General features: G+C 44.2%; 1 protein-coding gene across 1 annotated transcript in view; it reads left to right on the forward strand.

Annotated features, from left to right (window-relative positions):
* The first annotated feature begins 11,895 nt into the window (after positions 1-11,895).
* cdc73 (cell division cycle 73, Paf1/RNA polymerase II complex component, homolog (S. cerevisiae)) overlaps positions 11,896-25,699 on the forward strand; it is a 59,880-nt gene continuing 46,076 nt past the window's right edge. The window contains exons 1-5 of the mRNA XM_015974572.3: positions 11,896-12,071; positions 17,545-17,650; positions 18,082-18,151; positions 22,324-22,386; positions 22,541-22,593. Of these exons, the coding sequence (XP_015830058.1) occupies positions 11,941-12,071; positions 17,545-17,650; positions 18,082-18,151; positions 22,324-22,386; positions 22,541-22,593 (423 nt within the window). The 5' untranslated portion in view covers positions 11,896-11,940. The remainder of the gene's footprint in view (positions 12,072-17,544; positions 17,651-18,081; positions 18,152-22,323; positions 22,387-22,540; positions 22,594-25,699) is intronic.

Below are 25,699 nucleotides of genomic sequence, written 5' to 3' on the forward strand. Positions count from 1 at the left end.
TTCAAACTTTAAAGGTCATGCTATTTTAAACCTTTGAGAACAAAAGTAGGCACGTATGATAAAATCTTGCCAAATTGGCAGTATTGAGATGTCTTTATCCTAATGTAAGTTCTTTTTTGTCAGCCTAAATTTATACATAGAAATAAAGCCGTTAGTTTCGGTGAAGCCCGCTCCGACAAACGCGCCTACAACAGCGTCTTAGGCAAGTCAATCGCTGTATTGGCCTTGGTAGTCCAGTGTTTACAGCGTCTGCCTTTAACCTTGTTTTGCCATCTCCTGATGCCGATTCCATTCCCAGGGTCGGCAGTAATTTATTTAGCCAGCTGAAGTAGATTTAATTTTTTTAAATATATTTTAGTTTAATTGGTGATTTTCCGCAATGTGTTTTGTGTCTCTAAAAATCTTTGCATTTGGTCGTTTCCATGCAGCATTTTAGTTGTTTTACTCTGCTCACCTCACATGGACTCACACTGGTTAAATAAGCACAAAAAGTCAAATAAAAATTAGTATTTATATTTTAAACAGTTTACTAATAAAGGGTTGAAAACAGTGCTGGCCAGTGTATCTAAAAAAAAGTTACTGCCGTGAATGGGAGGCGAACCTTTGTAAGGTCATAGCAAAACAGCCTACAAGTCAGTTACTCCAACCACTGGGCTACTAAACCCAATATGAAATGTAAGTCGCCTAAAGCCGGGCGTACACAGTGCGACTTTTTCACTTTTTTTAGCCGATTTTCCACTCGTGCGAGAATCCACGAGATCGGGGCGAGTTTAGCGCTGAGCGTCGTGTACAGGGGGTTACGAGAGGCGATTAACACCACGTGACCAGCTACCGATCAGCAATCGTGAGCTCGCACAAACTTCTGGCGTGTTTAATATTTTGCTCGTCCCTCGTGAGGGTATCGCACTGTTGAAGCGGCGCTGCGAGCAGCTGCGACCCAAAAAGTATCAGAACCGCTCACGGCGCATGCGCAATCCTGCATCAACACCGCTCGCCCGCTATTTCCTAATAACACACACTGTTTTTATTTCTACACGTCACAAAGATTGTCAAGAAAGCGTGTTTGTCGTGTTCATGTCAAATTAAACTGATCACAAAACAGATTTACTTTCTTTATTTCGTTTTCCTCATCCAACCCCCATAAATCCCTGTGTGTCCTCCTGCAGCACTCCCGAAGGACAACAGGCAAAACAAGACAAAAACAACTGACGTGTTGAGTAAAAACTGCTATTTTTAGCATATTTTTAGGTCCGACGTGTTGCTACCAGACGTACAGTGTGAGCAGTCAGATCGCATCCGAGAACTGGGTCGTACAGTGTGAGCACATGACTCGTGAGATCTGCCCTGCGAGGAACTCGTACAGTTTGAGCTGAAGCTGAGTGCTACGAGTGAAAAAGTCGCACAGTGTCCGCCCGGCTTAAGACACATGTCCTGTTCTGGCTATTACGTGCGTATTTGTGGACAGGACTCGTGGTAGAAGTAATTTGTCAGAATGTCCACTCTGGTACCGATGAAGGTTTAAAGCAGTCATCTGTGATATGAAGGTCACATTCTCAAGTGCAACATGAAATCAACTGCTCTGTGCCTGCAACTAGGAGAAAGTGGGCGTTAGTGACCTACTTCTAGGGTAGGTGGGTTCCAGGTCTGAGACTAGCTTCAGAGGGAGGAGCAGGGCCTGATGACACACCTATAGGGCTTCTGCACTAGCGCCGGCTCTACTCTGCATAGATAGGGTAGGAATTGTTCATATCCGCACAGCCTGGATTTTTTTCAGCCCTCTTCCTAAGGTGGTCTACTTCAATGTGAACTGGTCCAACACACCAACTGCCAACTGATTGGCCAGCTCTAATTCATGCATACCATTAGGGGGAGCCTCCGATTGGTGGATAGACTCAGCCAGCAGGGACTTTCCACATGTGCGATTTATTACCATTCTGGATACTGAGGAGGAAACAGCCTCAGGCTGAAGCCATCTCTTTTCTTCCCCCTTCTCTCTGCAGTGAGGAGCACACACAGACTGGCTTAAAGTCAGGGTCAATGCATGGGTGGAGACGTATTTCATCCACACTTCCTGTTAGGAAAATGCTTCTACTGAGGCAGTGATAGACCGCACCCCCCTCAACTCCCCGCATGTGCTGTCGGAGTTTCTCAATCTAAAAACAAGTTGTTAGCGAGCACGCCCTCACACAAGACTTACCGCTCAGGAGAAGAGCAGACACATTCTGCTACATTCTGGAGGATTTCCTGTTAAACACGATCATTAGATGAAAAGGGGTGGAGGGCATTTTTTTTCAAGGAGGAAAGCGGCTCAAAGCGCTAATGTGTCCAATCGGCAGGTGAGTGGCTGAGCCAGGTGGAGGTGCGGCTGCCTCACGTGGAGACCAGTGCAGTGCAGCCACGCAGTACTTTACTGACAAGGTCACGTTTTTCAGCTTAGCCATCAACCACAGCTGATTATAAATAAATGTGGAGCAGAGCAGATACAGGTTATCGGCAAAAATAAAAAAGAAAAGTTAATTTAGGTGTTACTTGCTCTTTAAGCTGCGCCAGGACAGACACAGCAGAGCAGGATGTAATATCAGTCGCCAAAAGCAGCATTGCTTACTGCCACCTCATTTAAATTTTTTAAGGGAGACACTGCAGATTTCTCTACATGTTTTTATTTATTTTTTTATTTTTGCCCTGCCCACGTGCTTGGAGATGCGACCATGACATCACTGGTATCTTCATGCCAATTTGTAGACCGCCCATATGCTCGGTCACACCTGCATTCCTAAGAATGAGTGGAAGGATGTGTGTAATCGACCTGGCCAGGCTGGGGCTGACTGCGGACTGGAGCTGGCCCTAGTGTGGAAGGCCCAAAGTTACCGTTGAGGCTTTTGCAGCTGATGCAGGAAAATGCATGAATGCCGCCAGAAACGGGTTTGGGGATATTTTTCATGAGGAAATAATATCACATGGTAAAAAGCCCAGAAAAGTTGATTTTCCATGATATGGTTCCTTTAAGTGAGATGGGCTGAATCTGATTCTGAATTCTATGCATCAGAAATGGAACACTGCGGGGGGTTTTCTGTGGAGGAGGAACGACCACAGATGTTTAACAGACGTTTACAGTTACTGAATTTGCTACAGTTTTATTGCTGTATCTTTAGTTCATGACAGTTTTGTTATGCAAAACTAATAATTGCTACTTTTGCAGAATTAAACAAAATGAATGTACTTTTGTATGATGAGAAAATAAGGAGATTTAAGCTACTTTTGTTATTCACCAGACACTGAATAATTACACTGTGCTGACAGTCATTTTATTTCTGGGGTGATTACATTCGTGCTCATAGTTCAGTCTGAAGGATATTGTTTTTTATTGTGATCATGATATAAAGGGTTAATTTACATTTATTTAACGAACCATAAGACATGAGATTCCATAGTAAATATGACAGCGTCAGATGGACCCGGAGGGTCAGTGAGTTCAGCTTTTATTCTGAAAGGAACCGTTGCTTGGTTGGTAAAATGCAACAGATTTTATCCAGCTTGTTGGTTCTCAGCTTAAAAAGGAAGTCCGGGTGGCCGGTCCAATACTTCTCTTAGCATGTGGTGAACTGCAGAGAACTGGACTAAGATGGCGTGGGGACTGGTTTTATTAATCTGGATATTTTGATTTCTGGTCGAATCAAAGTTGGCAGATTTATAAACACCACAGAGACTATGCCACACTTCAGAAAGGAAGGTTCTGATTGGATGAGTAAAAGCAATGTGTCATGTGTTTACATTACGTGTGATCAGCATGTCTAGTGCAGCTAGATTAAAGTCATATTACTTATTAAAACTTACTAATCATAACATTGTCATTTCACAGATTGGCCAACATCTTATTATTGACTAACACTTTGTTTGATTAGCTTTATTAAAAATAGAGTTCTTTGATTTATTAAAAAGAAAGAGTCCTTTGTCTTTATTCTTCTCTTGGGTTGGAAAGGAAAACAGTTTAGAAGCAAATGCACGACCTTGAGCAATATCTCATGCAGATTAGTTCTTGCTGAGGAGAGGGGGAAAATGACTTTTAGGTGGAAAACAGTCATTTCATTCCGTTACAAATCCCCCCTTTTCAATGGTATGGTGGTCCGTACAGAGACCACCTGGCATTGAACAGACCAGAGTCCTAAAGGGACTCCGACAATAGGGGAAGGTGCAGTTCCCCAGGAAGAGGCCAAAAGTGGTGAGGTACGAACCCCACTCCGAAGAACAGTCTATGGTTTCAACAGTCTTGCATACTCCCTTGGGAAGCACACAAGTCAGTAGATTATCAAGATATCTCCGTGGAAGTAACCATTTGAAGCAGGAGCAACTTTATATATCCACGGGTAGGGAATACTTTCAAAATAGTATATTGATCTTTGTAATTGCACTTATCGTGGTCCAGTGCAGGAAAGAGCAGCAGGCAGGTCAGGTCCCAGCGAGCGAAGAATCCCAGCAGCCATGCCGGAATCCACGTACGTCCAGGTCCTACGAGCCGGAACACCTATCAGGAGGAGCAGAATCCGATGACGAGTCGAGGATCATCAGCGAAACTCAGCAGAGGAGAGAGAGCACCGCACAGGGCACTTCAATGTAGACACAACAAAATGGCGTCTAATGCAAATTAATTAGGGCTGCACAATATATCGAAAAATTATCGTCATCGCGATAACAGGACGTGCGATAGGCCCATCGCAAAGCACGTCAAAAAGGGCGATAAATGTTTGGTTCAAACATTTCCATCCGTGTCATACATCAACTTTTTGTAAACCAGCTCTGTTTTTTACGCGGAAGTATTATTTGACTGATCAAATGTAGCCCTTCTGATATGCGTCCAATCAGATGGGTCCGTTCACGTAATACGCCCGCCCCCTACGTAGACCCATAGGATGTGTGGAACGCAACACCCGAACTGAGTTAACTTAGCGACGCCGTTCCCTTGTTCGTCATGCTGGCTCAGGTTAACGAACGCACTTTGTGCTGAGGTTTCTGGAATCAGCGCTGCTTTCAAGCATCAACATGAGTCCGCTCGGTGTCGTTAAGCAGCTGATAACAACCGGGCTGACTCCGACACGTGCCGGTGAACCAACCCACCTACCTTCATGTCGCTAGTGTTCCACCGGGTGGTGTTAGCCCCAGGCTCCGGTTAGCTTCCAGCTAAAAGGCTACAGCACTCTCCTCCCAGTCCCACCCTAGAGGGCCTGGAAAAGTTCCCCCACACATCAAAGTGATTTTTCATTTATGAGCTTTTATAACCTTGTTAATCAGGATAGTTGATTTGCTGCTGCACATAAACTGTCAGTCAGAAGCTCTGCTAGCCGCTTATCTTAGAGGAGCTAGTTCAATTTGTTAGCTTGTTATCAGAATCATAGTTGCAGTTTCATCATCTGAGCTGTTTTTTAAGATCTAGGTAAACTTGTTCAATTTGGGGTTAAAAACAAACGTTTTCACATATTTTCCATGTAGTTTTTTTTTGCCAGTTCCTCTTCTGAAAGGTAGACAATTGTTTTTCTCTTTTCCTCAGAAAATCTTAATATTCTCCTAGTTTGGCCCAGCACAGTTCACTTCCCAATTACAGCAACAGCCTTATATCATAACCACATAAGTGGAGAAAATGCTCAGTGGCAATGAGAGAATTTGCTGTTGCATTTAAGTGATGTTAACTATTATTTAACATTTAAACTTATTTTCTGATATTTTATTTATTCAAAAACCCTGGTAAGGGATGTTTTTCTGTATTTGGAGCATCAGAAAAAGTTTTATGGTGGAGGTGATGTTTTAAAGTCACTGAGAAACTGCATGCATGCAGTTTGTTGTTTTGCTGCTAATACAGTAGCAGGTGCAGCTGCTAATACAGTAGCAAGTGCAGCTGCTAATGCAGTAGCAGGTGCAGCTGCTAATACAGTAGCAGGTGCAGCTGCATATTTTTGCAATAAAAATGTTATGTTGTAATGGAATTCATGCATTAGTTTTTGTCTGCGTTGAACCCAGAGCAGACGTCACACGCCAGACGACATCAACACTACATACTTTAGTATTTGTTCATTTATCGGGAGTAATATCGATATCGCAATATTAAGCACTGTTATCGAATATCGCAGGTTTTCCTACTATCGTGCAGCCCTAAAATTAATAAACAAAAAGAAACCTATCAGTATGAGTACCTGCATGTACTATGTGTAGCAATTATGTGAATAGCCTTTAAGCAAAGAAATGGGTGCAATACACTACGTGCACTGGAAAAAATGGTGCAAAAAGAATAAAATTAATAAAACCCTATACTGGGAATGGGAGAAATCACTGCACTAAGTAAAAATGAAATCAAACTCAAGGGCAAAAATGGTTGTAGCCCATAATGGTAAATTCGTCTTCGTCTTCCTCCGCTTATCCGGGTCCGGGTCGCGGGGGCAGCATCCCAATTAGGGAGCTCCAGGCCGTCCTCTCCCCGGCCTTGTCCACCAGCTCCTCCGGCAGGACCCCAAGGCGTTCCCGGACCAGATTGGAGATGTAACCTCTCCAACGTGTCCTGGGTCGACCCGGGGGCCTTCTGCCGGCAGGACATGCCCGAAACACCTCCCCGGGGAGGCGTCCAGGAGGCATCCTGACCAGATGCCCAAACCACCTCAACTGGCTCCTTTCGATCCGGAGGAGCAGCGGTTCTACTCCCGAGTCCCTCCCGAATGTCCGAGCTCCTCACCCTATCTCTAAGGCTGAGCCCGGCCACCCTACGGAGGAAACTCATTTCGGCCGCTTGTATCCGCGATCTCGTTCTTTCGGTCATTACCCAAAGCTCATGACCATAGGTGAGGATTGGGACGTAGATCGACCGGTAAATCGAGAGCCTGGCTTTCTGGCTCAGCTCCCTCTTCCCCACGACAGATCGGCTCAGCGTCCGCATCACTGCAGACGCCGAACCAATCCGCCTGTGGATCTCCCGATCCCTCCTACCCTCACTCGTGAACAAGACCCCGAGATACTTAAACTCCTCCACTTGAGGTAGGACCTCTCCCCCGACCCGGAGTTGGCAAGCCACCCTTTTCCGGTCGAGAACCATGGTCTCAGATTTGGAGGTGCTGATCGTCATCCCAGCCGCTTCACATTCGGCCGTGAACCTACCCAGCAAGAGCTGAAGGTCAGAGCTGGATGAAGCTAGGAGGACCACATCATCCGCAAAAAGCAGAGACGAGATTCTCCTTCCACCAAACTCGACACACTCCACACCACGGCTGCGTCTAGAAATTCTATCCATAAAAGTGATGAACAGAACCGGTGACAAAGGGCAGCCCTGTCGGAGTCCAACCCTCACTGGGAACAGGTCCGACTTACTACTGGCTATGCGGACCAAACTCACGCTCCTCTGGTAAAGGGACTGAATGGCCCTTAACAGAAAGCCACCCACCCCATACTCCTGGAGCGTCCCCCACAGGGTGCCCCTGGGGACATGGTCATAAGCCTTCTCCAAATCCACAAAGCACATGTGGATTGGTTGGGCAAACTCCCATGCCCCCTCCATCACCCTTGCAAGGGTATAGAGCTGGTCCACAGTTCCACGGCCAGGACGGAAACCACATTGCTCCTCCTCTATCTGAGATTCAACTATCGATCGGACCCTCCTCTCCAGTACCTTTGCGTAGACCTTTCCAGGGAGGCTGAGGAGTGTGATCCCCCTATAGTTGGAACACACCCTCAGGTCACCCTTCTTAAAGATGGGGACCACCACCCCGGTCTGCCACTCCCTAGGAACTGCCCCCGATGACCATGCAATGTTGTAGAGACGTGTCAACCATGACAGCCCTACAACATCCATAGCCTTGAGATACCCAGGACGAACCTCATCCGCCCCCGGGGCTCCGCCGCTGTGTAGTTGTTTGACTACCTCAGCAACTTCTGCCCCCGAGATCGGACAGTCCATTCCCAGGCCTCCCAGCTCTGGTTCCTCCTCGGAATGCGCATTGGTGGGATTGAGGAGCTCCTCAAAGTATTCCTTCCACCGTCCGACTATAGCCTCAGTTGACGTCAGCAGCTCCCCATCCCCACTGTAAACAGTGTGAGCGAGTTGCTGCCTTCCTCTCCTGAGGCGCCGGACAGTTTGCCAGAACCTCTTTGGAGCCGATCGATAGTCTTTCTCCATGGCCTCATCAAACTTTTCCCACGCCCGAGATTTTGCCTCGGCAACTGCCACTGCTGCACCCTGCCTGGCTATCCGGTACCTGTCTGCTGCCTCCGGAGACCCACAGACCAGCCACGCCCTGTAGGCCTCCTTCTTCAGCCTGACGGCTCCCCGAACCTCTGGTGTCCACCAGCGGGTACGGGGGTTGCCACCACGACTGGCACCGGCCACCTTACGACCACAGCTAGCAACAGCCGCCTCGACAATCGCAGAGTGGAACAAGGCCCACTCGGACTCAATGTCCCCCACTGCTCTCGGGACGTGGTCAAAGCTCTGCCGGAGGTGGGAGTTGAAGACCGTCTTGACAGGTTCTTCTGCCAGGCGTTCCCAGCAGACCCTCACTATGCGTTTGGGTCTGCCAGGTCTACGCGGCATGTTCCCTTGCCATCTGATCCAACTCACCACCAGGTGGTGATCAGTTGACAGCTCCGCCCCTCTCTTCACTCGGGTGTCCAAAACATACGGCCGCAGGTCAGATGATACGACTACAAAATCTATCATCGACCTGTGACCTAGGCTGCCCTGGTACCAAGTGTACCGGTGGGCATCCTTATGTTCGAACATGGTGTTCGTTATGGCCAAACTGCGGCTTGCACAGAAGTCCAATAACAAAACACCGCTCGAGTTCAGATTAGGTGGGCCGTTCCTCCCAATCACACCCCTCCAGGTCAAGCTGTCATTGCCCACGTGAGCATTGAAGTCCCCCAGCAGGACAATGGAGTCCCCTGATGGAGCACTATCTAGCACTCGTCCCAGGGACTCCAAAAAGGGTGGGTACTCTGAACTGATATTTGGCCCATAAGCACAAACAACAGTCAGGACCCGTTCCCCGACCCGAAGGCGCAAGGAAGCTACCCTCTTGTCCCCCGGGGTAAACCCCAACACACAGGCAGAGAGTCTCGGGGCTAACAAAAAGCCAACCCCAGCCCTCCGCCTCTCACCCGGAGCAACTCCAGCAAAGTAGAGTGTCCAACCCCTCTCCAGGTCTCGGGTTCCAGAGCCAATGCAATGTGTCGAGGTGAGTCCGACTATATCTAGCCGGTACCGCTCAACCTCTGCCACAAGCTCCGGCTCCTTCCCCGCCAGCGAGGTGACGTCCCATGTCCCAAAAACTAGTTTTCTTGTCCGGGGATTGGACCGCCAAGGCTCCCGCCTTGGTCTGCCACCCGATTCGCATTGCACCGGACCCTTCATGTTCCTCCTGCGGGTGGTGGGTCCACAGTTGGACGAGCCCATGTATCCGGTTCGGGCTGGGCCCGGCCGGGCCCCATGGGCGAAAGCCCGGCCACCAGGCGCTCGCTCACGGGCCCCAACCCCAGGCCTGGCTCCAGGGTGGGACCCCGGTAACCCTCCGGGCCGGGTACTCCGACTCTTCGTTTTAACCGCCATGAAAGATCCTTCGAACCGTTCTTTGTCTCACCCTTCACCTAAGACCAATTTGTCATGGGAGACCCTACCAGGGGCACTAAGTGCCCCAGAACACATAGCTCCTAGGATCATTAGGGCACTCAAACTCCTCCACCACGATAAGGTGACGGTTCAAGGAGGAGCTAATGATAGATAATGGTAAATTAACAAAGTTAATCATAAAGTTTTCAAAACTTAATCACTGTAGTAAATTTCTATAAAAAGATAGATATGAGTGTCAAAGAGCACTAAAAATGTAAATCAGTGAAGTTGGTAATCAACCTACATGTGAATGTACCCATAAGGTATTAAGATTAGTGAAAATAAAAACAAAGTTGGATAACAGTAATATGTGGACTAAACCCATTAACTACCTGATTACCTGACTTCAGGAATCCATAGCATGTTCATCTCAAATCACCCAAGTCTGCACGTCATGTATAAACAGGAAAGACAACCATGCACACACACAAACAGTAGACAATAGACAAACTTGTGTAACTCGAGATAGAGAACTATGGAGCCGACGAGTCTGGCAACAGAAACCACTCCACCTTCAAAGTTCTAGCTGAAGGCAGAGGAGGTGCAGGTGGAGGAGCAGGATCAGCCGGCTCAGGCTGGGCAGCCGGTGCTTCACGAACCGGTGCGATGGCCCGTGATAGGTGCCACCCGACATTGCGGACCGACTCCCCTAGAAAGGTCAACCGTGTGGAGAAGTGATGGAACAGGAAAAAATGACAAACCCCATGACAGGCAGAGGTTTAGGCATGCAGTGAATATCATGACAGAATCAGCGGAGGACCTGGATTAAGACACTGGTTGAAACCTAGACTGGTCTCCTGGAGTTACCGGAACCTAGCAGACAGTTGCCGGAATGGTCCTTTCAAAATAAAATAGTTCCCGGATCTTGTTCTGGCAAGATCCGGCTCAAATTAAGCACTGGTTGCATCTACAAGTGAGTGAGAGATTGTTATGGATTGGTTTCTGGTTTCTTACCTCAGATAAGCTTTTCAAAATTTTTATCAGAGCCCTAGTTCGTTAGCCAAATGGATATTCGTAATATTCCTGATATATTAGGAACAGTTAACTCCTAATTGTTTCAGGAGTAACAACAAACACACAAAAAGACATAAAGAAGTCGATCCCAGCATTCTACACGAGTAGCCAATTTGTATGCAGAGAAGTTTGTCAGTTTTTCTTAAAAACTGAGATTATTAAACGTGGCATTAGAGCTTGTCGTCAAGCTGATTCCAGATCTGCAGATAAAATTTGTACATTTTTACATACATTTTCTCAATAATCTTCCCTTTTGATGATAGTTGTGGTGTGTATAGGACTATCTGAATGAGATCACACAGGTTGTGAGCAAGTCAGTGCATTTTACAAGCATTCTGAAAGCATTTGTATTCAGTAAGGCTTAAATGAGGGTGGAGGGGTCTAACTTTATAAAGTTTTTTGGATTTGAAAAAATATGTTATACCATATAGTTTTGCAGAACTGTAGATGGGGCTCAAATAAGGTTTTATATAGGGTGAGAATTGTCTGCAGAAAGTGGGAGAAATCTTTCAGAGCTTCAGTTTCAGTTTGAAACTAATAGAAGTATATTTTTATCAGGCAATCAATTTGACATTTTGATAAAAACATGCATTAATCAGGTTCCCCAGAAATTTGATTTGGTAGCACTGATAGAGTATTATAATTCAATCAGTCAATTCATTTTGAGAAAGATTTGCTTGGTGTCAGTTATTTTTATTGGAATGACATGTGTTGTAGTATGTTTTTCTGCTGCTGAGAGACTGTTTCTTCCACCTAAACCAGGAATCTAGCCTATTTTCAGTTGTTCATTATCCAAAATGTTTTCTACTTCCTTTTGGTTCTTGTTTGTATCATCACTGAATATTTTATGTTGTACAGATGAGGACTTAGTCAAGTTATTTGTGCAAGAGGAACATAATTGGTCCTAAAAATAACCTTTATAGATGTTAATTTTTTGTAATAAGTTTTTTTCTTCAACACAAATAGTTACTAAACCAGAGGCCTCTAATTCCACAATGTTTCAGCTTAATGAGTAGAATTTCAATCATAAATGTTTTAGACAAATCCAGAAAAACGCTAACACTGTGACCTCTTCTGTCAAGTGCAACATTGACTTTTTCAGCTAGCTCCAGTATAGCATGTATTGTTCATTTACAAGCCAGATGCAGACCCAGATCAAAGGAAAATAATGATGACCTAAAACGATTTCGAAAGTTTCTTTCTGATCAGGCATCTTCCGGGGCCACCTGATGTTGATATGTGGGGGGCCTAGCAACCCGATTTAGCGCACTACATCCAGGCAGGTGAAGATGGCGGATGTGTTAAGTGTTCTCCGTCAATATAACATCCAGAAAAAAGAAATCGTAGCTAAAGGTGATGAAGTGATATTTGGAGAGTTTTCCTGGCCGAAAAATGTCAAGACTAATTACATAATCTGGGGGTATGTCACTGTTACAAATACTTCTAAACGCCTTTTCCAGGCCCGCAGCTCACGCTTGGCAATGTAAAACTAGTTAGCCACTTAATGCTAATGCAACTCTAGTCTCCTTCGCTGTGTTTAAAACTTGAAGCTTTTTTAAATAGCGTAGCGCGATGCATTCATTTCGTGACGCATTATATATAATGCGTGCTTGTATCTATGCCAATAAATGATTTTGCAATCTAGTACGTACGTATTTAAAAAGCACTACCGTCAAACTTGCCTAACGTGATGCTAAGTTATTAGCGGCATGCTAACGTAGATGCATGAAGTCTTGGACACATATTTCTTGGAGGAAATGGCTCCGTTTTGATTCATATTTACAGATCATGAAACAGAAGTAAAGCCGCAGAAAGTAAAGTTGCTGAGGTTAATGCGTCAACATGAGTAGTTTTATCTAAACTAAGTCAAAACTGACCTCAGGACTGCCATCAAACGTGCAAATTAGTTTTTAATATGTAATCAGCAGCATTTTGTTGTTGTCATGTTTAAATTAAAGCAGATTCATGTTTCCTGTCCAAATCCACAGTTGTGGATTTGAGTATATTAACTACGTCAGAGTAAATTCACTTTACTACAAGCAGAGATTACCTTGCTTTCTCGTACTAAGTGAAAATATGAACCAAATCCAGAGGGGAGAGACCGGAAAAGACACGATAACAAATAACAAGGACAGAGATAAGAGTTGATGGGAATAAGGGGAATTTCCCGCTGAGCTAAATTTAAATAAAAATGATTTTATAACCTCTAACTGCGTGTGCAATAAATAATTGTTCGTTTTGGTAAGTGCAAATGATTTTATCTTTGAATATTTGGCTGTGTTTTTGTTTGAAAATGTTTTTTCCATATTGGTGTGTGTGTGTTTGTGTGTGCGCACGCGCTCCTCCATGTTTGTATGTTTTTGTGTATCAGCCTTTCTTTTTTATGGTTCTCTGTAGGGCTAAATGAGTTTTGGAAAATATTTATTTGTGATTTCTTTTTTGGCATAAACTGTAATTTCAATAATATGGAAGAGGATTAGGGCCCCTGAAAAGAAGAGAGAATTCTGACTTTTTCTCAGAATTCTGACATTAATAATCCAGAGAAAAAAGTCAGAATTCTGAGAAAACAAAAGTCAGTCTGCATTTTCTTTCCTTTTTTTTCTTTTCAGTGGCCCTAAAGCTGGGGGTACTCTGAGTTTTTCACCTTTTTGAGCCAATTTTCCTCTTGTGCAAGAATCCACAAATATACAGGGGGTTACAAGAGACGATCAACACCACGTAACCAGCTACCGATCAGCAATCGTGAGCCCGCATGAACTTTTGGCGTGTTTGAAATTTGGCTCATCTCTTGTAAGGGTTGAAGCGGCGCTGCGAGCGGCCGCGACCCAAAAAGTACCAGAACCGCTCACAGCTCATGCGCAATCATGCATCAACACCACTCACCAGCTATTTCCCTACTAACTCACGTCATTCGTTTTTATTTCTACACTAGGGCTGCAACAAACGATTATTTGGATAATCGATTAATCGGATGGGGTCTCGACACGATTAATCGATTAATCGGATTACATGGGGACATTTTTAAAAACTGCTAGGGAAACGTTATTTTTCTCCTTCCTTCACTTTATTAAACACAACATTATTAGAAAACAGTTCAATAGCAGAAAAACAACATGCCATCACCTAAATTGTCTTATAAGGTGTATAGACAGAGATCCTAAGCTACACCTATCTGTGACCTAAAATGCTTGGTCCAAGTTAAACAGCTTAAAGAGCAAGTCAACCCCTACCAGAGTCTAACTCCACTCCCACTTCATGTTTGAAAAATGCAACACATGCTGTTGCCTGGCAGACCGAGAGGGCGGAGCCGCTAACAAATACACACACACTCAGGCTCATGACAGCATTGTGACATCATAATGTACCAGTTTACATCATAGCCAATAGCAGTGGCAGATTTAAATTAAAATACAGTGCAGAGTTTTTACCTGACAACGGCACAACACTGCCAGTTTTAGGCAGAATATTTAAATTTTAACTAAGATGCACTGAAGTGCCAAATTATTGACGACACGCGTCTGCAGCACGATTAGACACTCGTTTATTTAGTTCATCAGCAAAAAAAAGTTTATTTGGGGGTGACTTGCTCTAATTCTCATCTGTTTTGTTTGATCTCATCTGTAGACATTTATTATAATTGGGGATGTCAAACAACTCATTTTTAAATGTAATTAAATATAGGCTGTGAATTAATCAAAATTAATCACTATTTCCAAAAATGACTGAAAAAATACCAAATAAAACAAAAGAAAATGAATGCCATTCTCCTTGGGCAACTGCCATAAAGTCACATCAAGAAATGCTGCTGATCATTCCAATGATCCCAAATAGACTCGCATTAGGCCACATGAAAGCAACTGAACCCAAACATATATTAACCAGTATATAACTGCACTCTCACACAACACGCCTGCAGCAACAGTTAGGACTCCTCCCTCCCTTATAAAAGCGTTTTCGCTTCTGAGGACATTGTGGTTGTAAAGCCACATGTTAGTAGTCTGGCCCCGGTGTGATCAACCAGTTTCTGCGGGAATGTGACGGCGGAACCGGTTCGCAGCGGCGCGAGTCCCCCCCCTCCCCGCCTATCTAATAGCGTCGCGCTTACAATTTTATAGACTTTTTTTTACGAGCTTAGGGCATGTCTAGCCTGTGTAATAATCTGGGGCTTGGGTGAATCACTTTTGAAAAGTTTTTAACTTACCCGGACACCGAGCTCTCTCCTTCCTCGCTGATGATTCTGACATGCTTGCGTTTAAGACGCTGCATCATCACCGTAGTATCCCCGTGCCATGCTAAGTCTGACCTACAAACGTTGCATGTCTTCGCCTGATTTAACTGAAAATGCTCCCAAACTTTAGAAGTTTTTACTTTTTTGGGGTCTCGCTGCTTCTGCCATGTTCCTCTTGCAAACACCTGCCGGCTCTCCACCGGTCTGCGCGCAACGGCGGGCGGGAGGGGAGGGGGCTTTTGGAAGAGTTGCGCAACACAACGAATCGATGACGCAATTCGTTGCCAACGCTTTTGTTAATCGATTTTCATCGAATTTATCGATTCGTTGTTGCAGCCCTATTCTACACTTTGTTTTTACACACACAATGGCAAGGATTGTCAAAGTGTGTTTGTCGTGATCATGTCAATTTAAACTGATCACAAAACACTGATTTACTTTCTTCCTTTCGTTTTCCTCATCCAATTCCCATAAATCCCTGTGTGTCCTCCTACAGCATTCCCGAAGGACAACAGACATTAATAACACAAAAAAAAGTTGACATGTTTTTAAAAACTGCGATTTTTAGCATACCGTAAATCCTCTAATATTAGCCTGTATTTAATTAACTGCTGGGTATCACATTTTGGCCGGAGTCGGCGGAGGTGAATAATGGACGGTTTTTTATTGTGGCCAGGTGGAATGTGGTAACAAGCAAGTACGGGGGACGGTTGTGTCATCCGTCTCATTTTTGATTTGCCAGCGATAGACCGCGAGGGTAACTTTAACCGTGCGGAGACGAAGAGGAGGCGAAAATTTGATATCAAGTTCAAAGAGAACGTGCTGATTATGCTGCAGAACACTCTGGGGAGCAGTAGGGGTTGTATGAACTAGTCACTAGTCGACTTCACCGCTCTATAGTGACTTGTTATGCCTGTCATCGACTAGTCGCTGTCACGTGATAATGACCGGCAAGATGCAGTCCACGGAAAAGACAGCAGCCTGCTGTCAGCAGGTGACAAGCTCCTGCGCGTCTGGAGGCAACGCGCTGTGTCAGAGCGTCGGTACCGACACCCGCCGTAAAACAGACATTTAACCAAATTGTGACCTTTACCCTCTTGCAATTTAACATTCCCCTCACCCCCATCCTAACCTTAACCAGCTTGCGCATGCAAAGCTCTGATTGTTGACGCGCTCCAGACATCTGCGTCCTGAGCACAGCCACAGTAACATTATCAAATCAGGTGTCGCCACCTCAAAAACTAATTTAACACGCGATCGTTCATGTCGGCTCATTTCCTTTTATGTTTTCTGTCTTTTATTCTTTTATTTGTGCCTGATGCGTTTCGCTGCTGTGGATCGGGGCGCATCACCTGTTTTGTCCTCGGTGACCTAACTGATGTAGCCGGCGTGCACTCCGCTGTTTTTGCGGTCTGTAGATCTTTTAGAACTGCAGTTCAAAGGTAACTCATGAGGTGAATATATATGAACCCAGGTAGCAGTTTTTCTTTAGGATTGAGAGGAGATGCAGGAAGATAATAAACAGGCAGGACAGAAAAATAGTCAAATAAAAACAAGTTAGTTTTTGTACCTGGTGGTTGCAACAAACAGACACCATTGAAGGTAATCAGAAGTAAGGAACAGAAAATGAAATAATTATTTTAATGTTTAGAGCAGCAGGAACTCCGAGAGGCTGCAGGCGCATCAGTGAGTTTGCGGCCGCTGAGCAGGGGGAGGGGGGAGAGGGCTGAAGCCGAAACTACCGTTGTCAAAAGAAATGTGTTTAACTTTGAAAATGTGGGCGCAATTTTAATTGTCTAAAACTCCAGCGAACCATTAGCTCATTTTGCTCAAATAGAAATTGAGGCCTGCCTCTAATACTGGTCCTCCTTCCAATAAAGGCCTGGAGCTTGATGAGCTTGAGTCAAATACAGACCCGGGCCTGTATTAGAGGATTTACGGTATTTTAGGTTTGACCTGTTGCTACCAGATAGGGATGTAAGAAAATATCGATGTGGCAATATATCGTGATATTTTTTCTTCTGCCACAGTAAATAATTATAATAATAATTATTATTAATATAATATTTACTCTTCGCTTCTCCCAAGATCTCCCTCCCACCTGTGACTGTACAGTAGATGAGCGTCGTAGATGGCTGCTCTCGCTGAGGGAAACAGGATCCCCCCCCCCGCCTTCCTGTTGGAGTCTCATGTTGTGTTGTCTGAAATCTGTTCCATATTTGTTGAGGTGTTTTTTTGCAGAGCAAAGCTGCCCTCCTGGTGGGAGGGTAACTCTGAAGTGCCTTTTTTTCCCTCCACCTGAACCAATCCTCATGTAACCCTCTTATCTCTATTAAGGTAGCGCAACTCAGGGTTGCGAGTGACCACAGTCACCAATTCTTGTCATGTGTCTTGCCCATGTATGTCTGATCTCTGAATTGTGTGTACTGAAACTCTAATTTCCCCCTGGGATTAATAAAGTATTGATTGGTTAATTGATTGATTGATGACGTCACATGCATCGTCATTTTTTGGACTGACGATTGGCGGTGGGAAAATTGATACAAATCGCCCGACCCTAGTAGGAAGTCTGGCTCCGTAGTGAAGCCCTTGGGAATTGTTTGTAAATCAGGTGAAGTGAAAATGTCTGATTTGTTTTCCTTTTTCTTTGTGTTTCTGACACCAGAACCGGTAAAGAAGGCCAGCCCAAGGAGTACTATACTCTGGACTCTATTTTATTCTTACTCAACAATGTGCATCTTTCACATCCATCCTACGTGCGGAGAGCTGCAGTGAGTAGAATTCTCCTTCTTGGCTTAAATAAAACAAAATATGATGTTTTATTACACTCGGGGCGACGGTGGCACAGGAGCTAAGTGCTCGTCCTGTGATCGGAAGGTTGCAGGTTCGAGTCCCGCTTAGTCTGTTGCTGTCGTTGTGCCCTTGGGCAAGACACTTAACCCACGTTGCCTGCTGGTGGTGGTCGGAGGGACCGGTGGCGCCAGTGCTCGGCAGCCTCGCCTCTGTCAGTGCGCCCCAGGGCAGCTGTGGCTACATCGTAGCTCATCCCCACCAGTGTGTGAATGTGTGTGTGAATGGGTGAATGACTGATTGTGTTGTAAAGCGCCTTGGGGGGTTCCAGGACTCTAGAAGGCGCTATATCAAATACAGGCCAATTGTCTTGAGCACACCTCATATTTACATGAGTGCACATTGTTTACAGACGGAGAACATTCCTGTTGTCAGACGACCGGATCGAAAGGGCTTACTGTCATATCTCAATGGCGAGAGCTGTAAGTAGCACCTGGAAGATTTTTGTGTTTCTGCTTGAATGAGTTAGAATCTGTGTGAAAACAGCTTCATCAGCAACAACCTCAGTATGAAGAAACAGATTTGTTCTGATCAAACATATTGGTAAACATCTAGTCTAGATTAAATGTCTTAGAAGAAGTAGATTCTCAGCCATGTCACAGCTGTTCATGGAGACCATGTTTATAAGTCCCAACACAGACCAGGGCGCTGTGGGATCAAGTACAAGCCCCGTTTTTTCTGATGTAGTGTTAACTAGGCTGGACAATAGCTGTGGATGTCCATCTGTCTCTCAAATCTATATTTTTGCATTCAGTTTGAGTCACCATTACAGGGAGTGCAGAATTATTAGGCAAGTTGTATTTTTGAGGAATAATTTTATTATTGAACAACAACCATGTTCTCAATGAACCCAAACAACTCATTAATATCAAAGCTGAATGTTTTTGGAAGTAGTTTTTAGTTGTAGCTATTTTAGGGGGATGTCTGTGTGTGCAGGTGACTATTACTGTGCATAACTATTAGGCAACTTAACAAAAAACAAATATATATCCATTTCAATTATTTATTTTTACCAGTGAAACCAATATAACATCTCCACATTCACAAATATACATTTCTGACATTCAAAAACAATACAAAAACAAATCAGTGACCAATATAGCCACCTTTCTTTGCAAGGACACTCAAAAGCCTGCCATCCATGGATTCTGTCAGTGTTTTGATCTGTTCACCATCAACATTGCGTGCAGCAGCAACCACAGCCTCCCAGACACGGTTCAGAGAGGTGTACGGTTTTCCCTCCTTGTAAATCTCACATGTGATGATGGACCACAGGTTCTCAATGGGGTTCAGATCAGGTGAACAAGGAGGCCATGTCATTAGTTTCTCTTCTTTTATACCCTTTCTTGCCAGCCACGCTGTGGAGTACTTGGACGCGTGTGATGGAGCATTGTCCTGCATGAAAATCATGCTTTTCTTGAAGGATGCAGACTTCTTCCTGTACCACTGCTTGAAGAAGGTGTCTTCCAGAAACTGGCAGTAGGACTGGGAGTTGAGCTTGACTCCATCCTCAACCCGAAAAGGCCCCACAAGCTCATCTTTGATGATACCAGCCCAAACCAGTACTCCACCTACACTGGTGGAGGTGGACTGGAGCTCTCTGCCCTTTACCAGTCCAGCCACGGGCCCATCCATCTGGCCCATCAAGACTCACTCTCATTTCATCAGTCCATAAAACCTTAGAAAAATCAGTCTGGAGATATTTCTTGGCCCAGTCTTGACGTTTCAGCTCGTGTGTCTTGTTCAGTGGTGGTCGTCTTTCAGCCTTTCTTACCTTGGCCATGTCTCTGAGTATTGCACACCTTGTGCTTTTGGGCACTCCAGTCATGTTGCAGCTCTGAAATATGGCCAAACTGGTGGCAAGTGGCATCTTGGCAGCTGCACGCTTGACTTTTCTCACTTCATGGGCAGTTAGTTTGCGCCTTGGTTTGTCCACACGCTTCTTGTGACCCTGTTGACTATTTAGAATGAAACGCTTGATTGTTCGATCATCACGCTTCAGAAGCTTTGCAGTTTTAAGACTGCTGCATCCCTCTGCAAGATATCTCACCATTTTTGACTTTTCTGAGCCTGTCAAGTCCTTCTTTTGACCCATTTTGCCAAAGGAAAGGAAGTTGCCTAATAGTTATGCACACCTGATATAGGGTGTTGATGTCATTAGACCACACCCCTTCTCATTACAGAGATGCACATCACCTAATATGCTTAATAGGTAGTAGGCTTTCGAGCCTATACAGCTTGGAGTAAGACGACATGCATGAAGAGGATGATGTGGACAAAATACTCATTTGCCTAATAATTCTGCACTCCCTGTATTTAGATTTATTTTTGTGAAGTCAGTGTTGCACAAGTAGGTTTTTACTTTATTGTGTTGCCTTACGCCGGGGACACACCGGCCGCCGAAGCGCCGCTAAAAGGGAACCGCCTTCATTCGGCTCCCTTGTTATCCAATTCTATAGACCACATGGGCTGCCGAAGCGCCGGCGCTCCAGCCCGCGCCGTGCAGCGATCATTTCGGCGTCTGCTCTATTTTTTTCGCGAGCCGTGGGTGAACCGCGTCAATTCAGGCAGGAAGTCAAACCTAGACATAAGAGGCAGGTTGGTAAATTTAACAAAATAAAGCATTTCAAAATACAATTCCGCGATAGTCAGATGTGTTCGTAAAAAGACACTGCATAAAAACCACACACACACACACAGCAAACTTGTGTGTGTGTGTGTGTGTGTGTGTGTGTGTGTGTGTGTGTGTGTGTGTGTGTGTGTGTGTGTGTGTGTGTGTGTGTGTGTGTGTGTGTGTGTGTGTGTGTGTGTGTGTGTGTGTGTGTGTGTGTGTGTGTGACCGATTTGGGTGTCTTTCAACCGGAGCAAACAGGACCGAGAGGCAGAAAGTCATAGGCCAGCTATTAACAACTGGTTCACACACACAAACAGCAAGGGGGAGGGGGTGTTGAGGAAAAGAGCAGAGAAAAGGCGAAAAGGAAATGGAGGACACCAAGTGGTTAAAAGAAAATCTACGAGGCGCACCTCGAGCGGAGAAACAAGCGTCTGGTCTGAACTGAGGAGCAGCGAGCAGGAAATGGGCTACAGGTGCTGCATTCCCCAGGTCAAGCCACTTTTGAACCAGAAACAGCGGCAGAAGCGCCTGACCTGGGCTACAGAGAAGCAGCTCAGTGGTCCAAAGTACTTTTTTCAGATGAAATCAAATTTTGCATGTCATTCAGAAATCAAGGTGCCAGAGTCTGGAGGAAGACTGGGCAGAGGGACATGCCAACATGCCTGAAGTCCAGTGTCAAGTACCCACAGCCAGTGATGGTCTGGGGTGCCATGTCAGCTGCTGGTGTTGGTCCACTGTGTTTTATCAAGGGCAGGGTCAATGCAGCTAGCTATCAGGAGATTTTGGAGCACTTCATGCTTCCATCTGCTGAAAAGCTTTATGGAGATAAAGATTTCATTTTTCAGCACGACCTGGCACCTGCTCACAGTGCCAACACCACTGGTAAATGGTTTTCTGACCATGGTATTACTGTGCTCACTTGGCCTGCCAACTCTCCTGACCTGAACCCCGTAGAGACTCTGTGGGATATTGTGAAGAGAACGTTGAGAGGCGCAAGACCCAACACTCTGGATGAGCTTAAGGCTGCTATCGAAGCATCCTGGGCCTCCATAACACCTCAGCAGTGCCACAGGCTGGTTGCCTCCATGCCACGCCGTATTGAAGCAGTCATTTCTGCAGGATTCCCGACCAAGTACTGAGTGCATAACTGAACATAATTATTTGAAGGTTGACTTTTTCTGTATTAAAAACACTTTTCTTCTATTGGTCGGTTGAAACGTGCTAATTTTTTGAGATAGGAATTTTTGGTTTTCATGAGCTGTACGCCACAATCATCAATATTAGAAACAATAAAAGGCTTGAACTACTTCAGTTGTGTGTAATGAATCTAATACATATGAAAGCCTAATGTTTATCAGTACATTACAGATAATAATGAACTTTATCACAATGCGCTAATTTCTTGAGAAGGACCTGTATTTGCCAGCCGGAGCCCAGCATTCACCCCCACCACACCATGACATCTCCTTCAGTTGCGTAATAGCTGTTTATAAGACAGACCATTACCGCAATATTACTACCAAGTGAGGCGGAACGAATGCCACAAAATTTGGATTCATAAGACGCACTGTTGCGGTAATGTTACGCCGATTTGCCGGTATGATGTGTAAATAGTGATGTTGAGATGTGTTGCTGTTAGCCAATCAAAGAAGAGATGTCCAAATATCAGGAAATAAGACTAAATCTCGCCATCTGAAGCTACTCTGTCTATAGTTGTGCTTTTTCTGGATTTCCTTTTCTGCTGTTCCACAAAACCTTGTAAGATATTTGCAGATATGTTTGAGCATTTGGCTCTTTTATGTACAGCTCTTTGCTTAGCTGTCGTGCTACTTTTAAATGGTGCTTTATAAATAAATTGGTATGGTATATGTTTTTGTTTAATTGTAGAGCTTGAGGTTCCTTAACCTAATGAAAATCTTTCAGATTTACTTACTGCTTGAAATGGAAATGTTATCTTGTTTATTTTTTGTTCATCTATAGCGACATCAGCGAGCATCGACAGAAGTGCGCCCATAGAAATAGGTCTTCAAAGACCAACGCAACGTAAGTTCACTAGATTAATTTTTTTATATTAGGATATAGTGTTTGTAGTAATTTTAAAATGAGATAAATTACATGAAAACTGACTTTCTTTTAGCTTGTAGTAAACTTGTTAAAATCCATGAAAATTATAATTATTATTTTTTCTTCCCTGAAGTTAAAAGAGCAGCAGATGAAGTATCTTCTGAAGCCAAAAAACCCCGTGTCGAGGTCAGTTGGTGTGATGTCATAACTGTGAAAATATAATTTATTTCCTCCGACCTGTAAGCTAAACTTGCCGTTGGAACTGTTTAATTCAACAGAAAAGTACCAACTTGATATTAACCTTAAATTAACAATTCAAAACAAGACATTTGACCCAGTTAATGGAGCATCAATGAAACAGGAATTTTGTGCTATTATTTTAATAACAGAACTGGTGTGCAGCACAATAAAAAAGCATTTTCCTGCTTTTATCCCAGAAGTATTTCAGATCAGCAAAAACATTTTAGTAGACTAAAGTCATCTGCGTCGGTGCTAGAGGTGTGACTCTTCACTCGTCTCCGGATTCGATTACGATTATTGGGCCAACGATTTGATTCGATATCTCGATGCCTTACTATTATTTCATATAGATTTGTTTAATTATTAGAAGATGTCAGATACTTGCTTTTTTAAATCAAAAATTTGTCTGGCACAACCTGCCATCCCCCATTCACAACAGTCGATGTAAAAGTGATAAACATTTAAAAAGATTTAACTAATTAAAAAGATATTTTTCCTCATTCAACAATCACGTTTCGGGCTGGGAAAAACATGCTCTGCAGATGCTAACAAAATATTAATACATACTGAAAACCTTTAGGAAATGTCCAATTATAGCCTTTAATTAAGTTATTACATCCACAATGGGTCCATATATTAGTTTTTAATGACTCTGAGCAGCTTTAGAGTCAAATATTTGTCCACCGGGCTGCATGATGGTGCAGTGGTTAGCACTGTTGCCTCGCAGCACGAAGGTTGCAGGTTTGAAACTCTGCTCGGCTGCGGCCTTTCCGCAGGGGAGATGAGCCCCCTTTCCAAGACTAATCTTAAGGAAAAGACAAAAAAATAATCACTTTTTAGATAAACTATTTTTATTGAAATTTTGAAAACGAATACTGAGCAAAAATTCTATTTGAAAGAGCAAATTGCAGGTTACATTTCTTTTCTAATTCATATAAAATGCTGTCCAAAAAATACTATTACAAATGCTTATTGTGGATATTTTGTTATAAAACGCATAACAGCAGAGTTGTTCTAGTAAAAAGTGGCTTTTTTCAGCAAAGTTTCTAAAAAGGCTCTTTTTTTTCTAAATCTGAACCTCTGACGTAACCAAAGGGAGTTAGAAGCTCGGCGCTGCCTCAGCTCAGTGTGGAGAGTGGCTAGTTTTAGGGTAGAGAGGTCATGTGATCTAGTCAGTGTGTGTGTTTACTAGTGTTGGATTGTGTTTATGTTGATAACCTAGAGTTTTTGAAGGCTGTACCAACTCCAGCCTGTCTGGACATCGAGTCCACGGGTTCCCAGATGAGAGAAACAACGCCTCTATCTTCTTGCCTGAGGGCGTTTTGTGCGGCTGAAAAGACGGACTTCTGTAGCCCACATTGGTCGGTACTGGGTCAGGGAGGTCTGCGCTGGGCTCCGGAGACCCGTGGCAGAGTTTAAAAAATTAAATGTGGATTTCTGGAGCTCAGAGCACCGTCAGAACCGACCACCAGAAGAGACGCGCTGCTCAGCGGAACAGTGGAGCTGGTTTCTAGGTCGAAACCAGATCAGAACCACCACAGACCTCCAGGAAAGGATCATGTGCAGCTTTTAAAAATACCAGCTCGACTGGCTTGCTGGTGTCTGGGTCAGAACCAGCTCACAGAAGCCTTCATGAGCTCCAAAACCGGATGACAGGTGTCTCCCTCTCACTAAGCTAAACTATGTTACATGAATGGATATTAACGAGTATGAGACAGCTGACAGACACTCATTAGTGTTAATATTATATTAACTGGCCGATACTATTTTAGTTGTTTGGTACACGATAGTAATCTGTACAACACTGATGTTGGCACACGAGTTTAAGCTAGCATTGTTAACTCACCTGCTGCTCCTCCGCTGTTCTCCTCAATCTCTCTGCTTTAGCCGATCGTTTCTCCCTCTGGTTTGTCTCTGCTCTCTGGGTAACTTTAGCTACTAGCTGCAAAGCTAATGTAAACTTGCAAACCTTCGTAGTTGCAAATATTGGATAAGGCGTACAGCTTAAATCACTCTCCATTTTTGTGGCAGGAGTTTTAGAAGTCGCTCTGCATATTCTATGGACATCTGAAACTTTTATTTTCGGCAGCTCCTGGAGGGAACGTGTATGAAACAATACCATGGTTGGCTACCGCTATCGTAGCTCAACCTGGCCTGCGGACCGGAAGGAATTGGTGCATCCTGTTTAGCATAATGCGAAAGTGGGACATGCATAACCCCTATTACTGGTAATGTTGTGGATGATGGGATATGAGCCACCTCTAGATAGAATTTAAATTATTTTACTTTAACTCATTCACTGCCCTTGATGACTAAAGTCGTCATTTTAAATCCAACCGTTCACTGCCAATGATGCATGTTTTTACTGTGTGGGCGTCGGAACAAGCCCCTGCACCGTGAGAACAAACATCCCAGCTCTAAAGCTGATCTTATCGGCGTACGTCACACGTCACGTGATCAGGAAGCAGAACATCCATGTGTTAGATCGTTTTGGGCCACTGCTGTAAAAAAAGTGAGGCGCGAACCGGAAAAGCTTCTGCCGATCGCAATTCAACAACGGATTATGAAAGAACGGATAACTCTTGAAACGCACGGATTTTTCCTGATATAAGAGGTGAGTCTCTGCTTTGTTTTGGTAGTTTTGGCGTCGACATCATCCTAGCGCGCAACGTTCTGTGACTCTTTAAAAAAAAAAATAAAAATGGTGAGAAATGCTGGCAGTCAATGAGTTAATTATGTGAGAGAGCTAGAGAGAGAGAAAATGGAATTTTCAGGTTTTTTTAGGATTCTGAAATCTTTTATCCTGTTTTCTGTGAAGCCCCTACACTTATAATTATGTTCCACAAAAATAAACAATCAATGATGAACAAGAATCTTCTTCTAGACCTGCAGAAAAGAGACACACAACAATACAACAAGAGCAAGATGTCACTGTGTCATCCTGATGAGGAAATATAAAATCAACATTGTTTTGCTGAACAATCACACGATAATAAATCACAGTGCATTTAGTGCCAACCACAGCCTTAAGACATGTGTTGAACGTGCCCAA

This window comes from Nothobranchius furzeri, chromosome 11 (genome assembly GCF_043380555.1).
Source record: "Nothobranchius furzeri strain GRZ-AD chromosome 11, NfurGRZ-RIMD1, whole genome shotgun sequence".
Taxonomy (NCBI): domain Eukaryota; kingdom Metazoa; phylum Chordata; class Actinopteri; order Cyprinodontiformes; family Nothobranchiidae; genus Nothobranchius; species Nothobranchius furzeri.